Source organism: Caloenas nicobarica, chromosome 4 (assembly GCF_036013445.1).
Source record: "Caloenas nicobarica isolate bCalNic1 chromosome 4, bCalNic1.hap1, whole genome shotgun sequence".
NCBI classification, from domain to species: Eukaryota; Metazoa; Chordata; class Aves; order Columbiformes; family Columbidae; genus Caloenas; species Caloenas nicobarica.
The window spans coordinates 54,397,189-54,409,986 of record NC_088248.1 but is presented as its reverse complement, the minus strand read 5'-3'; the positions used below and the strand labels follow the sequence as shown (position 1 = coordinate 54,409,986).

At 40.3% G+C, this 12,798-nt stretch overlaps 1 protein-coding gene across 17 annotated transcripts in view; it reads right to left on the bottom strand.

The window, feature by feature from the left end:
• APBB2 (amyloid beta precursor protein binding family B member 2) overlaps nucleotides 1-12,798 on the bottom strand; it is a 179,568-nt gene that overhangs the window by 34,127 nt on the left and 132,643 nt on the right. For all 17 annotated transcript variants that reach the window (XR_010606085.1, XM_065633108.1, XM_065633110.1 and 14 more), the window contains 2 exons: nucleotides 11,741-11,887; nucleotides 7,194-7,321 (listed from right to left, as the gene is read on the bottom strand). Coding sequence is in view for 16 of the 17 variants with exons in the window: in XM_065633108.1 (XP_065489180.1) it covers nucleotides 7,194-7,321; nucleotides 11,741-11,887 (275 nt within the window). In the remaining variant the exon portion in view is untranslated. The remainder of the gene's footprint in view (nucleotides 1-7,193; nucleotides 7,322-11,740; nucleotides 11,888-12,798) is intronic.

The window sequence follows — 12,798 nt, the reverse complement described above, 5'->3', positions numbered from 1 at the left end:
TTGTTTTGTTTTTTTAAGAGAAGTGTTATTGACTGGATATTATTTAACAACCTTCATAAGGCTGTCAAAGCCTGATTCTCTTGCGAAAATTTATTCCATAGGTGGCTCGCCCTATACACGGTCCCTACAGTTCACATGTCATCTGAGAGGTGTGTAACTAAGAGTCTAACTTCAGCACTGCTGAAGATAAAAGGGGTGAAAGAAAAGCTGGCACCTTCAATCGACTCCGACTGCTTTGGGAAGGAGGATGCTATTTTTTGTTAGCATAGCCTCTGCTGAGAGGAAGCAACAGGTTGTGTATGCACCCAAGTGCATGTAAATCAAATTAGGTAAGTTTAAACCACCTTTGACCGTGGTCACTTAAGACCAAAGCTTCTAACTGGGCATTGAAAACAAGGAGGGCTGCGGAGAGCCTGAGAGCCAGAGGTTTTCTGTTCACAGCTATGGAGTGGGAGAGCAGCTGCTTTTTGCATCACTTGCATCACTGTTGTGCCACTGAGTTAAAGCAGCAGTTAAATATAGAAATCCAGCCTGGATGTAGCATCTGCTTGATTAACATACAGTGAAAAGAATAATAGAAGAAAGCATTAGATCTCCCCCCCAAACTGGCAGTCAGTAGCTCTCGTGAACTGCAGACACTTCCACATGTGGCTCAGGCTGTTCTCAAGGGACCTGAGCGACAGCCACTTCAGTTCTCCCATCACCCTAGTTGTACCCTAAAGCCTTTGATAGCTGGAAAAACAGGGAATGTGTCAAGATTTTCTAGCACAAATTTGTATGAAAACTTTAAGCCAAGGACTCAGTCAATATGTCACAGTTTTTATTAATTGAGATGCCTGACTACATCGCAGCGGTTATCTGTAGTCCAGGTTTAGACATATCATTTGTCTTAACTGAAAGCTTTACAGTCGAACAATTCCAAGTGCTATTTAAAAAGCCTGCTTCCCAGAAGAAACACTAGATATAATTCCCAAATTATATGCAATATTTTCCATCATTTCCTGAAAACAAATATGGAATAAGAAAAACATTATACAATAAAATACTTAAACAGGGTTCTGTTCAAGGTGACTAGGCATTCCTTGCCACGCTCAAGCCGCTAGCAGAGAAAGTGCCACATTTTAAATGGTAGTCTGGTTGTTTTTCCTAGTAAGAAGGCAAGCCTCCTGCCATTTTTCCAATTTCTTTGCAAGCAAATGCTTCAGCACTACCCTGAGCTCTCCTTCATGGGTCGCTCTGTTCCTGTCCCCCTCTCCCACAGAAATCCTCACAATCCTTCTGTGTTTGTGACACTTCTCTGCACTTGTGCTAATCTACTGCTATTGTACTATGCTTCTCAGCTGCTGTTTTTGCATTTAAGCTTTTCAAAGGTTACCAAATATCTACAGCTCCATGGCCAAAATTTCCCTAAGCATATCCTTTTTTCTCTGCTGCTGTCAAAAGGTGAATTCATCGTTAACAAGCACCTGAGCTGCTCACAAGCCTAATCTGTAACATGGAAAAAAAATCAATCCCTCACTGTCATATGTAATCATTTTTCATCTCATTAGTGCCATTAGCAGAAAAGATGGAGGGATGTTGCCCAACACAGCTGAAGCCACGAAAAATACAAAACCGTTCACTGGTGCAAAACTGTGGCTGTGTACTTCAAGTTAGTATGAGCCTATTTCAATGCATCTTCAGTCTATCACGTCTTTCACGTTAAATCCTGAAATTAAAATACACCAGTTTCATTAATCAAAGAAAGAATGCACACATACAGCTTTTTGCACCCACTTAACTATATTTGCTTGAAAACACATTAATTCTGTAAGCCTGACTGGATTTCTCCTTTCACAGCTGTATTTTTTCATTACTCCCTCTTAGAACACACTGCACTTGCAAACAGTAATGTCAGGCCTTATGGATGTAAATGGAAAGTTTTATATAAATAAGCACCTGAACTATTTTTTCGTGAGAGGTGAAAATGCTATCAAAACATACAGAAAAGGATATTCACATGCAGTTGGCATAGGAAAAATGAGAAAACAAAAGATTACTCTAAAAAACCAGCTAAGAACATGGGTCAGAAAAGCCAGTAAAATCCTTTTCCTCCCCTGTAATTCCTCACCTATGCTCTACTTACATGATTCCTCACAGTGCGTTTTGTCCTTACTCCAAGGTTACAGGGACCAAGGGGAATAGGAAATATTGATTAACGGTGTCTCAGAGTTTGAAGAGTTCAGCTGGAATTACATGTTCTTTGAAGGCTGTTATCTTTTTAGAAGAGCAGGTGCAAGCACCACACCAGTTTTAATTTATTTTATTTTCTGCTTTTCTTGACCATGTCTCTTTAATGCAGAAGACAAAGCTTATTATTATCTTGTACACCTTGATAAGGTTCTCTCATGGCACTGGAGAAAGACTCAATCTCAGCACATTCAGTCATCACCTCCAAGGGAAGGCAACGCAGAAAGACCTTAAACACCTCCCTGAATGAGGCAGCTGTAAACCATATTGCATCACTGAAGCATGATGTTGTGTTGCTTGTACACAAAATATTTTCTGAAAAGAGGAACGATAAATTACAGATATAACAGGATATCCCAAACACACTAAGCTTGTATGTATTGTCTGTACTTCTCCTCACTTTCAATTGTCTAATTAAGGCCAGGTATCCCTCCTAAAATCTCATGTCCATGTGACAGATATGCACTGGAGCTCAAGCTGGGTAATATCTGTAAGTACCCAGTCACAGCTGGAAAATAGAGATCGTAACCCCACGAGACAGGCTCTTGACGTGCAGCACAGCTCTCATGCTCCCCACTCACCCCTTTCCTGACATGTCGCTACCCCTCTGAGCTTGACACGTGCTTAAAACTAAACAGAAAACATTTAACCCGCTGTAGCATTGTTGCTCAAGTGAAAATTTCCAATTCTGGATGTTTAGAGAAAGGTTCCTTAATCTGTGTTTAGACATTTGATTTCCAAAGACACTGAATATATGAAGTCAGTGAACAGTACAGGTATTGAACACCTTTGAAACCAGGCCATTTTTATTTAGCTGCTGAAACAGCTAGATAGGACACTATTTTTAATTCCCCATATTCTGAGGAATCTGAGCCATCACTTTACACCATTTCTTCTTAATTTTCCACAGATTTGTCCCATATTCTCATTCTCATGATCCCAATAGTTTTCTCAGGTCTTGCCCTAACAGCTCCTGAGATACCAGAGCTCAGGTAATTTCTGGTTTGTTGTCAGGTCTTTCTTCTCTTCCAGCCTTGCAGGATTATGTCCATCTGACTTGAGGCATCTATCCATTCAGCTGTCTGCTCTCCCTTTTGGAGGCTGCTTGAGCCTCATCTTTGATGCATGCATTGTCTGACTTTCTTCAAGCCAGTTGTCCTCTCCAACTTTCTCCCGTTTTTCATTCCTAGCCTCATTTTATTCCCTGATGTCCAGGCAGCAGAAAAACAGCAGCAGTTCAAACAAGCAGGGCAATGGACATCCCCCCTCACCTGTCACAATGGACATTATTAGGGCAGAGGAGGGAGTGCAATGCTTTCACACTGTCTAGTCAGAAAGCATACAATCAGAAAATCCTAATATCAGAGAATCTGCCTCTCCATCTCTTAAGAACCATGAAAAACCATGCTCCCTCTTCAGCCTGCCAGGAAAACACCAACTACAGAGCAAAGAAACCTGTGCTACGTGGTGACAAAGACAGTGGATGAACAAAGACACGTGCTACGTGTTCTGTCCAATGCACCAGTTGCCCACGCCATCCAGTAACCAGTTCCACATTGAGTCCCATCACAGCTGTCTCCTGAACCCCCCCCAGCCCTCCTGGCCAGCCAACCCCTGAGTTCTTCAGCTGGAATACACTGCTGGTGTAGGGAGACACCAGCAGAGAAGAAACCCTGATCTTTCAGGCAATTAGAGTCCGGTAGAGGCAGGCTTTGGATTGGTGGAAGAGCAATGAAGATAAAGGATTCGGGGAAATGTGCTAAGGGAAACTCTTCTACAAAATTGATGGGCCATTACCTGTTCTCTCTTCCTTGTTAGCGCTGCTCAGAAAGCAAAGGGCACCAACCAGCGGTCAGAGGGGAGACAAAGCCCAACGCCAGGAATGATTAACGCACAGTCCAGCAGCTCGCAAGTGAAAACCGCCCTTTTACAGCTTCAGCAGGCTAATATTTTCCAACACGCTTTTGAAACTCAGAAGAAAAAACACGTCATGGGTGGCTTGCTAAGAAGCAAACACAGCACTGACAATTATTCGCTGATACACCCACGATACCACAAATCCCCCATGTGACAATGACCTTACCGATTTTGAAATCAACTATTTAAGCAAGTGTGAGGACTTCTTTTGTTTACAAATAATACCACATAAATTGTCATGCCTCTGTTTTCAGTACAGCAGGAGAGGAAGACTCTACAGAATACAATGGCTTTTACTCTTAAAAATCACAGTATCAGCTAAAAAAACAATTCTGCCAAAGGGATGGACAGATCCAGTACATTTATTTTCCTTTAATGCCCATATATATGTATCAAACATAGGAGCTCAGAGTCTACACATATACACATATATACATGACCACCAATTTGTGGGAACCTGCTTTTGTTCACAATTTTATGAAGGCACTCCAGCCTTTAAGGTCAAATGCATTTTACTGGTGGATTAATTGAAAACAAGGGATGCTGCCTTTCAAAAGAAGTCCACAAAACAACGAAGCCTTTGCTTATCGCATAACTGTTACAGAAAGAAACTTCAGAGGTCAGGATAATAGTGTACCGTATGGAGAGAGTGATTATAGCCTCCCAGAAGATGTTTCTGCCTGAGGGGAGTTACCAGACACATCCTCAGATTAAACTTTCATCAGCAGATCTCTGTATTTCATCAATCTTTCATTATGGCATAGCTTAAAAAATCATCTGGTCAGGTGTCATTAGAAAACCTTTTCATCTTCCAAAGCAAAATCTACCCAAATATATTACTACAAACAAAACAGAGCTAAAAAGGAGGGCTTGCAGACCGTTATGGGGTTAAAATAGCTCAAATTGACAAAAATATACATTTCTACAATTTTTTAAAATTTAAATCTGCCTTTCACAACAAATCCAGTATATTTTATTATATAGGCTCTTGGACCAGAAGACGTTACTAATTTCAGGAAAACAGTAGAAGAAGCTTCTGCCTTTTATGATCAAGAGGGAGAACACTGAGTTTGTTTTGTTTTGAAACTTTGACATGTACTTCACTGACATACTCCATAAATAATTTTTTTTTCTCAATAGAGACATGAGTTTCTGCAGAAGTCTCAACAGAACTGGAATTAAGCTTTGTTCCCCTGATAGAGCACGACACTGGGCAGGAAGGGGATCAAAGACACTATTTCCTCTGCCTTGTACCCAGCTTTTGGTAAATGTTGTACGATACCATGGCAGATCCATAGGTTGGAGCAGTCAGAACAACCTGTGCACGCACAACCTTTCCCACCATCTCCTGTCCTACTGAAGGGGCTTATATTATTCTAGGAGACTTTGCTATTGCCTCCCACCCCCGGATACATTTCACCAAAAGCTTATGACATTCCTGGTGCTATATGATAGCAAAAATGCACATTTCTCTTAAATATCCCCTTTCAACATTCACGTTTCTATGACCAGCTCTGTCTTTAGGAGAAGTAGGTATCCAGCCTGGAGAAATGTGACTAATTATCTTATTTTATAAATGATATAACAGGATTGTTTTCCAAAAAATAGGTAAATATTTGAAAAAAAAATAACTGTAAGTGCTTTAAAAAATTAATGAAAAGCAAAGCTGGCTTCCTTTATTCAGTAAAGTTGCATCACAATCAGATGCCTCTAAAGATGCTCTATTTCCCGACCAAAGCAAGCTACTACAAAATCTGACTTGAAGGGAAATGTGCAATGCACTCATTTTCTGAGGCAAACAAAGGACTGTAATGGTTTATTCATAAGAAGTTAAAACCTTTTTACTTCCCACCATTTCAAACTGGATTTGCCCTTTTAGATCTCCCAAATATCCACACCCATGGAAGTGAAAAATAGTAAAAAAAAAAAAAAAAAAAAAAATTTAGAAAGATGGAATTGGGTCACAGAAATGCTTATGAACTTTCCTTTTGGAAATTTAGCCAGAGATAATCAGAAACTTTTTTTTTTTTTTTTAGAGGAGGAATTAAAGAACTTTCACAAAATCTTTCACTGGTAATGATTTTTCAGGTCCAAAACGACATTTCCCACCAAAAGTCTGAGACAAAGAGTTCCACAAATGTACGACTGCAAATATCTCAATAATCCAACACAGAGACAAAGAGCAGCAGTTTGTTAGCGTGATTCAATCCTTACTACCCATGATTCCAGATGGGTACTGCCCCAAGATCCTGGAATTAGTCAATGTGAAGCAAAATGTTTCTGACAGATCCAAAAGCTCAACGGGACAGGAAGACAGCTTGCTGTCCCACTCTAAATCAGTCACCTTCACAACCCTGTCCCCACAGCACTGTTACACGGACATGAAGGATGCTACCAAGAGACACGGAGCAGGAAGGAACTAAGGAACGACTGGCCCCAGGGCGCTCCTGGCTGGCAGGCAGTCAGGTTTCAGGGACGAGCCCAGTTTTCTGCAATGCCCTTTGGAATTTTCTTGCATCAAGATCTTTAAGTAATAGTGATGGCTTAAAATAATAGTTTTTCCCTCCATTTATTTTTTCTGAATCAAATTAAACAACTCCAGAAAGTGAAGACGCATCCAAGTCGGTGTATGTGCCGTGCATATAACTTGGACCAGCAGAAAGACATGCTTTCACATAGCCAGAAGGAACATACTACAGGACATACTTGAAAGACGGTTTTGCATTAAAAAGTATTCTGTATATCTGAACCAAAATAATGTTGTGTGTGCAGTTTTATACACCTGGCTGAATTAATCTGAAAGGTTTGCTCAATACAGGTGTATCAAAAGCAGCATATAAGTGACAAACTATGAAAAGCAGAGATTTTTTTAAAGTAACACCAGCAAGAAAAAGAAGAATTTGCCCATCCTCTCATAGCCCCTGGGACGTGATTACTCAATCACACAAAAAGGTTCGATACCTAACGTGCTCCGGGTGTGTGTGTACTCTGTATCAGCAAACAGAAACAGCACCAAGTTGAGAGGGGTAAGGAGAGCAAAGACTCACCGGCCGTTGTCACGACCCACTCCCCAGACTCTGATGCTCACAATGGGCTGCGAATGAAGAACTGTGCGGTCCATGGGGTCAATCAGGTTCAGCATGTCATTCTCCAATATCAGGTACATGTCTTTGCCCTGCAATTCCAGATAAAGCACAGTTACACAGTATGTCCCTCACTCAAACCGACTGGAATCAAGGTGTTATGCCTACGCTGTTCAGACTTGAATCCCCTTAATTAACTCAAAGGTTCAGTTAATTCCAAGAGAAATTGAAAACAAGTTCATTCACTTCTGGTGTGAAAAAGATCTAAGATAGTATCTTTCTACTACTATAGGTTGAAACAATCCCAATCAAAAGCTTTGAAGTCTCTTAAATGCAACTGTTTGACTCATTCAACCCCAAGCTACTGAGTTACTCAACAAATTATGTGTTTATTCTTTCTTCAGTAAATTCTTCTAAATATATGAGAAGTCAAGGACTGTCTTAATAGTAAAAACTTACATCAAAACCTCTACCTTTAAGGAAGAGTTTCTTCCAGCAAACAATGTGCTTTGTTTCCATAAACTTTAACCAATGGGTCATGGGAACACACAGCAATTTGTACACGTCAAAGGATTTATAGGATACTCTTTGAAGTATGACGAATTAAAGGGGAAAGCCTAGTGTTAAGACATGAATGTGAATTCTGCCAGTGACTGCAGAATCCTGGAGCCAGGATTTTTCCCTAATTATTCCGGCATGTAGGAACAAGGAGAGTGCTTTTTTCCCTTAGAGGAAACAAATTTGGAGGCAATTTTCCTTCTGATGCTAATTCACAAATGCTAATCTTCCTCCTATGGCTAGCATTTGCAAAAGGCCTGCTGCCTTTTCTTACCACATCTACTAGCCCTCTTCTCAAAGGCTGTACAGCTACTCTGCAGATCAGGGGATCCCACGGAAATGATCCTGGACATATTGTCAAGAGGTAAGACAAGCTCCTGCTGATAAGAAGAAGAAGAAGGAGGTAGAAGCTATCAGCTAAATATAGAGTAATTTGTTTCCTCTCTATTGTGCCAGAATCTATAAATGAACAGAAAGAATGGAAAGGGTCTGACTTCCTACTGACAAATGTTTCAAAAATGACCTTTTTTCTTCACCTCAGTGACATAGAAACCCTCTTCTCACTCGGTTACTATGGCTCAAGTCTTAATGACATCTAATTTTGTGTCTAGGTAAGACATACGTTCATGTCACCCTGGGAGGACCTGCTTCTAGAGCTTCCAGGCCATGCAGCAAGGGGCAGGAACTGTCAACCATCTCTCCCATCCCCAAATCTCCTACCTGGGACTCAAAGGGGACCTGTGACACAGAGCTGGCAGCGCAAGCGCCGACAGGAGTGTGGGAGGGGAAGGGGACGCAGGCTGGTATATGTGATGCCAACACAAGAACATTTTGCCTGATGGGAAAATTACAGTTGTGGCAGAGATGCAAGGCTGGGTATACAGGCTGGATATATTGGCTGCTCCTAGAGAAGCAGAAACAGCTTATGGCATGCAGAAAAAGAAACATGGGAAAAAAACCCCAGAGAAGCCAGGATGGCACTAGGCAGACCAGGATAACGAAGGAAACCAAACAGAAAACAGAGTCATCACAAAGAAAAAGGGCGAGAAATTCACTTGAAGGTCAGAGCAGTAAAGAGATTGATTATGTGAAAAATGTTACAATTGTCACAAGACTGCTTTTTGGACCCATTTTGTACTTACATGCTTATTCCAGAAAGAAATCATTACAAGAAGGTAAAACCTGTTCATCATGCAAAACAGACCGGGATTAAGGTAATAAAACTGCATCCAAATTAGCTGGAGAAGATTGAAGAATGGGCAGATAAGCAACATAAGTCACAGGAAATTATCCTCGCAGTGCTCAAGGGATAGCTTGGCCACAGCCGGAAGCAATATATTTTACTAAGTTTTGTTGGCTAATTATACAAAAGCTATTTTAGATACGAAAACACTGCATAGGGCAAGAAGAAATTATTTAGACAGACTGGAAGCTTGAACATAGACCTCACTGTCTCTGACTGCTGACGAGGTGCAGAGATCTGGTGGCCCAAGATGAAGGCAGCTGTCACTGGAAGAGCCATACAGGGAAAATTAATAAAGGAAAGACAGGCTCAATCCCAGCATTCTTTCAGGGAAACGTTATATACTGTGGTATACAGGTCAAGAGCAACAATGTATCTTTTTCATGTAAGTGATTTTGCAATGTATAGGAATATAATGCATGGGAAAGTAGCAACACATCAGTTGTGGTTTTTTTCTTCTTAGATTTTACAGAACTGTGGAAGTTAGAAATTTACAGGGAATTTCTTTTGGAGGAGAGCAGAGGGCATGAAATCCCACCTTAAACGTCAGCGACAAAGTTTCTGCAGGGTAAGGATTTTACCCAGAGTGCCTGGGTTTTCTGTGTTTTGGTTTGGTTTTTAATAATGAAAACTTATGGGATGGTCCTACTCCCAATTTCACTTCCATTACCTTCTAGCTAAAATAAATCTTTAGGCGATTTTAAAATCTCTATCTGCAGTCATCAATTCTAGCTTCATAATAGATTTCTGCTGTATGTGCTCCATCTGATATGTCAGTGACTAGAGCACTTTTTCAGATTCCTCTCTAAAACATCCCTCTTCCAATCAGTCTTGAAGCACTACATTGCCAGCAGAAAAATGTGGTTGCAATGATTTCTGTTAAAAATCAAGACGACAATTTACTTCAGGGGCCACCTATTCAAGCACAGTGTCTCTATTGTTTTGTCAGGATGATTTTAAAAAAAAATGTTTTAATGAATAGCATTCTTAATTAAAACTTCCATTCAAGAGGACCAAAACTTTTCACCAGTTTGGCTTGAAAACCGGCAAGGGTTTTCAACAAGAACAATGAGATTGACAGAGAGAAATATGGAAAGATGTGAACATGAACTCATAAACCAAAAAAAAAAGCATGTGATTTCCAAGTACACGATATATTTCAAGTTGATCAAAGTTCTGTCATCTGAAAAATGGACCGGAGTACACACATGTAAAGGGAGTGGGGGCTTTTCCCTCCTGGGGTCAGCGGTCAGTCCAAAGTCCATGACTGCCACATCTTTAACTGCTTGCTTAGCTCTATTAACTAAATAAAAGTGTTCCCAGAAGTAAGAAAAAGAGAGACCAAAGTGATATTTTTCATTTATATGTACAATATACATTTCTTACATTAAAAAACCTTCTGAAATTAGTTTAAATAGATAGGGCACTCTAGCTGTGTCCCTTGAAACATCACTTTCACTTTTAAACAGGCACTTTCTCCCAGTTGTGACTCTGAAGCATCTTTGCATTGTCGTGGTCCCAGGCAGGACACTGGACACAAGCCTTGGATTGCAACAGTAACTTGGAAGACAGAAGGATATTTTCCCTAAAATTTTTACTGAAACAGACAAGTGTTTATTTGAGTTCCTCTCCTGTTCAGCAGTGGTGTTTCTCTTAGATCACAGAGATCAGTGAAGGTAACAAAATTCACTTTTATGTCAGTTTTGCATTCAGATCTTGGGTAGTAAACCCACATTAGTGTAACCCTCCTGAAAACAGGAGAGAGGTAGAGCATAAGATTTGGCTGAAGTTTAAGTTGCTCCATGATTAATCAGATAACAAAGATGTTTTTCTATGGGTTTGTCTCCTATGTCCTCTTTATGCCCCACGACTATAACCCCAGCTTTTCCCTTCTTCTTGTTTCACTTACTGATCCCTCCACACCTTCCAGCCCTTCACCCGTCCCCAGCACATCTCTTTCCCACACCATAATACCTCTGCCTTCCTCCAGGTTTCCCCCCCGAGCTCCCACAGCATTATCCTGTCTTTGCTGCCAATTCAGAAAGAAGCACAGAGCTTGCACGGTTCAGCTGACGAAGGTGTACTGACCCATCACCAAACCAAAAAAGCAGAGAGCTGGGCTCTGTTTTTCCCTCAGTGTGTGGAAATTTGGCATCATTCAAAATTGGATGACACTGATGAACAGATTCAAGAGTTATTGGACAATAAACAGACAGACTGATGACATAAAATTAATTTTCTTCTGAAACACTGATAAAATAATCATCTTAAAATAAGCCATCTGTCCATCAGTCTCAGTCTTCTCATACATCTTAGAAGCACAGGTCACACCAGTCCAGGTTTCCTTGAAGCCCTTTTGTCACTGTGAAATGTGTGAAAATGCTGTCCCAAAGCACCACTCTCAAACCTCTGGTCAGGAGAGAGACCTCCACTGATTTCAACAGTTCGTCCCAACGCTGTTGCACAGGTGTGTATCAGTATAGATGTAAACACAAAGATGATGTCTCTGTGGCACCTGCTGTCCTGAAAGGTTTGGAACAAGACTGTCAACACTTTCCTTGAACCCTTTTATATTTTCTAGCAGTACCAACTGGCACAGGGAAGTCCCAAACACACAGCATGGACATATTTGCCTACAGAGAAGTTCTTTGAAGATGTTTTATGACACAAAGAGGGATGTTCCAAGAGTAGAAGTTCACCCCATTCTTACCTCTCCCCAAATGCCGACAGTGTCTCTGATATCGTTTTTACAGTAAGAGAGTTGCCTGATGCAATTGTTCACAGCAACGCTACTTTTTCCAGGAGCAAGATCTTCTTCTGCCATTTCTACCCAGCCCAGAGATCGCACAGCAAAGCACTAAAAAGAAAACAGAAAATATCCGAACATGTATTAGAGCATACAACATGCTGCTGTATCCGGCTATGGAAATCTTGTCATGCAACAGAAACTAGTCAGCTAAGGTTAAAGATCCCTGGCTAGGAGGAGAACAAAGTCAAGGCCTTGTACATGAGCTTATGCTCAAAGAATAATAAACTAAAAAAATATAATTTGAGAATGGCAAAGTGAAAACATTTGAAGGAACAAAGTGCAATATGTGACTTGCCAGGAAAGGTAGCTGTGAAGATAACAGTAATGCTTTACAACAAAATACTTTTGTTAATATAAAGGAGGAAACAAGGGAGCAGTAAATAGTAGGACACACAAACACACAGAAATAAAGGAAAAAACACAAATACAGGTACAGTAGAACTGAAATTTTAGCTAGCATCTAGAGCTCCAATTGAAAAGAAAGAAAATACTATCGGATTATGTCTATTTTGAGATTTATACTCACGGTATATCTCACTGCCTGGCTTCTGACCAGAAATTTTTTTTTTTTTGTGCATTACAGCAATCATTTCTACAGTAAGTTTAACTAAGGTAGCAAACAAGACAAATTCAAAGCACTAACAAAAATGTAAGCTATCATAAGAGAAAAGCAGGTTTTTTTCTAGAAGAAATTAAAAATGACCTTTAAAATTAAACAATCTAATTATACAGTTTTTTAGCAGAAGGATGTTTAGCCAACCAGAGCACTCAGTTGGCAGAACAAGCCAAGGCGACATTTCTTTGCACATATGGTGCTTTTTGCAAACAAAACAAAATGGGAGAAATTAAATGACACCATCTCCACCCTACATTTACTAGAGTAAGGAATAAAAAACTTTAACTCTTAAAAAAAACACTGTGCATTTGCTCTCAGGCTTTACAGTAAAATACAGTCTGCA